The 3,329-nt window shown below is 44.9% G+C and overlaps 1 protein-coding gene across 1 annotated transcript; it reads left to right on the top strand.

Annotated features, from left to right (window-relative positions):
* The first annotated feature begins 986 nt into the window (after positions 1-986).
* On the top strand, positions 987-3,025 carry LOC120849774. Its single transcript, XM_042290486.1, has one exon. It carries the CDS (start codon positions 1,063-1,065, stop codon positions 1,777-1,779), a length of 717 nt encoding a protein of 238 aa, XP_042146420.1. The 5' UTR covers positions 987-1,062; the 3' UTR covers positions 1,780-3,025.
* Positions 3,026-3,329: the final 304 nt, after the last annotated feature.

Here is a 3,329-nt window from a genome sequence, read left to right as displayed (position 1 = left end):
TGCGGAGCTTCCACTTTTTACCTGGAGTTCTCAAGGAGGTGTTCGACATTTTAAAGAGGAAAGCCGACGCCATGGAAGAGGCAGAACGAGACTGTGTGTTGTTCTTAGACGAAATGGAAATTGCGCCAGGCATTGAGCTTGACCAGTCTGAAGACTGCTTCCTTGGCTCCGTTACTCTTCCAAAAAAGAATGACGACGCTAATCGTGCCCTGGTATTTATGCTAGGAGGTCTGACATCCCGATGGAAACAAGTGATCGCCTACCACTTCACAGGAAGGTCACTTGATGGCACCCTCCTCAAGGACTTTGTTCTGGACCTCGTGAAGTTGTCCTATGAGGTGGGACTGAAGGTACTTGCAGTCACTAGCGATATGGGTGCGTCAAACCGGGCCATGTGGCGCGAGCTTGGGCTAATCAACACGAGAAACGAGGACACAACTTGTAGCATTCTTCACCCACACCTGCAAGGACGCCGGTTGTATTTTGTGGCGGACGTTGCATATTTGATCAAGAACATTCGAGGCCAACTCCTTCGCTCTGAAGTTTTTGTTCTCAGCAAGCGGACCATGGAAGAAAATGGGCTGCCCAGTGCCAGAGTCAAGCTGGAGTACCTTGAGACAGCACTAAACATGGACAAAGAGAATGAATTCAAAGTTGCCCCAGGCTTGTCGGAAATCCATGTAAGCCAGGGACACTTCACAAAGATGAAGGTAAACATCGCCATACAGTTTTTTCGAGAGGCTTCAACTGCCATACGGTACAGGGTGAGCCAAGGCCAACTACTAGCAGAGGCAGAAACGACAGCTTGGTTTTGTGAGCTTGTCTTCGGCTGGTTTACCCTCATGTCATCGAGGCACCCAGTTGTGGCCATCAGTCACTTTGACGGCAACAAATACCGTGCTGCCATTCAGAAGCTGGACCCCGCTGCTCGGACGTTCCGCGAAATGAACATGGGTGAAACGGCACACTGGAAGCCGTCTCATTGCTTCCACAACTGTGGTTTATCAGCTCCAAGGGGAACTGCTTCACGAGCATGGATATGACTATCTGCTTACAGGAAGAATGACGCAGGACTGTTTAGAGAATTTGTTTTCTGTTATCCGCATAAAGAAGCCAGTGCCAAGCGCGTATGACTTCAAGTATGCTCTCCGAATGGTCTGTGTGAGCCAGTTTGTCTACACTTCGAAGACATCTGGTTATACTGTAGATGACAGAGAGTACCTTGCAGACCTGTTCTCAGCTTGTCCGAGGGCTGCACCTCAAGAGGCTACTCCGACGGAAGAGGTCATTGATGGCGTGCTTGACTCAATCACCAAAGAAGAGGGTGATATCTTGGCGTACGTTGCAGGATTTCTTCTGCGGACAGTGCTCAAAAGTGTTAACTGCAACAACTGCAAAGGAGCCTTGACAGCGAACTCTAACAGCCAACATGGAACACTCATTAGGCTCAAGGAATTTGTCAGAGACGGTGAAAACCTCACGTACCCCAGCGACGCAGCCATGAAATTTCTCGTCGATTGTGAAGAGCAGTTCAAGGGCCTGACCTACACCACTGACATTTTGAATCTAACCTCTCCGTTTAAAACCATTCTGGCTGTTCTTAAAGGAAACAGTACCGTGAATACCGGAGCATGCTATCCACACAGAGACGATGTCGAGCGGCTGCTTCTAGAAAAGTATCTTCGCTTCAGGTTGAAAGTTCACTTGAAGCAGGCTCGTCGCGACGAACAAGCAAATGGCCATTCCAGCAAAACGTGCGCTGGAGTGAACCTCTCTTAAGGCTCACTTAATCCACAGAGTGGCTACAAAGGATCAATTTGGCAAATGTATTACAACTGCAAACATGGAGTCTTTAATGGGCATTATACAACGATGATAAACACCTCTGTGCACCAGGACAAATTATGTTCCATCAAACATGCAAGAGTGAAGATTTCAACTTATGATGTCAATGTGCAGTGTGAGCAAACTGCTCTGTGTGCCACAGTTCTCTGGCTTGGTGTGTTAATGAACCTTACCTCGAAGCATGCAAAGCGAAACAACACTGGGTTCCATCCTTACCGCTGGCTGTTTAGAACTGAATGAACATTGTATCAGTATGCAGTAGTGGATAAACTCTGCATGATGCATTTTAGTCTCCAAGTTAGCAGTCATGTTGCATTGGCTAAATTTCTCGGCTGCAGCGAGAACTCTAATCGTTTTCACCTCAAGAACCATAGTAAAAAAAAAGTCTAACACCTTCCGGTACATTACTAATTTTAACCTTTGGGTGGTAACTTAATATGGTGTATGTGTATTTAAGATCAGTTAGCTGTTATTTCACCAAAGGTAAACATTTAAAACTTGAAAAGCATCTGTGTTTTTCTGTGACCATCAAATCCTGTACAAATTACTTCACGCAGGGCATGAATTATGTGCGAAAGGAGCCTTTTTCTTGACCTACAAGTATAGTGTTGCTGTACATCAAAGTAGACCAACCCTTTGCTCTATAAACACTAAACATGTAATTTGCATCTACTTTCTTTGCTGCCTATTTGTTTATCGATTAAGTAGCTTCAACTATCCCACAGAATATCAAGGGTCTGCTCTTTCGCTGTGTTACAAAAGTTTGCAATTTTATGAACTAGATTGGACCGGCCTGCGAGTGGAGATTGCATCAGGTGGTGGGAATGCCTCAAGAAATTTTATTGAATGTCTCCAAGTTGTTAGGAATTTCAGTGCAATATGAATGTCTCAAAGTTGCTTGTTTTTAATGATCTGTGCTGTTTTTCGTTTGAGTTATTGTATTTACATTCCTGTAAAGCTTTCAGGAATTTCAGTGCAATATGAATGTCTCCAAGTTGTTGCTTCAGTCTAGTGCACTGCACTGTTTATTGATTGACTGAGTTATTGTATGTACATTTCTGGAGGTTTTTTCTGTTGTTTCTATAGTTACTTCCATAAGCTTTGGTACTGCAGAGTGCCATGCAAATAAAAATGCATTTTTGTTCCTGAAATTGCTACAATGTGTGTATGTGAAGCAGCACCCGCGGAGCTCGTTTCCATGGGTATTGCTTCCTTGCAGTGCACCGTTGCTCGGTAAGAAGCGCACTCAATGGGGCTAACCCGCAGCAATCAACACTTCGAAAAATGGAAATAGTGCAGTTCTTCCCGAAGCGAATATTGAATAGTGTATTATTAAAAAAGAAACTATTCGAAATGTCGAAAATTTGCACAACCGTACATAGTTTAGTTTCCACTGTATTAATCTGGCCAGCAAAAAGAGGGGCCTTGGGGGACACAATGGGGGGGAAGGGCACGCGAGTGCGTAGCTTTCACAGCGTTAACGC

The sequence above is a fragment of the Ixodes scapularis genome, unplaced genomic scaffold, assembly GCF_016920785.2.
Source record: "Ixodes scapularis isolate PalLabHiFi unplaced genomic scaffold, ASM1692078v2 PGA_scaffold1__304_contigs__length_218370807, whole genome shotgun sequence".
Taxonomy (NCBI): domain Eukaryota; kingdom Metazoa; phylum Arthropoda; class Arachnida; order Ixodida; family Ixodidae; genus Ixodes; species Ixodes scapularis.
This window is presented reverse-complemented; position numbering and strand designations above follow the sequence as displayed.

Bases quoted from the DNA above. Each gene is read 5' to 3' on its own strand.
- LOC120849774 (XM_042290486.1), top strand. From the start codon at position 1,063: ATGACGCAGGACTGTTTAGAGAATTTGTTTTCTGTTATCCGCATAAAG.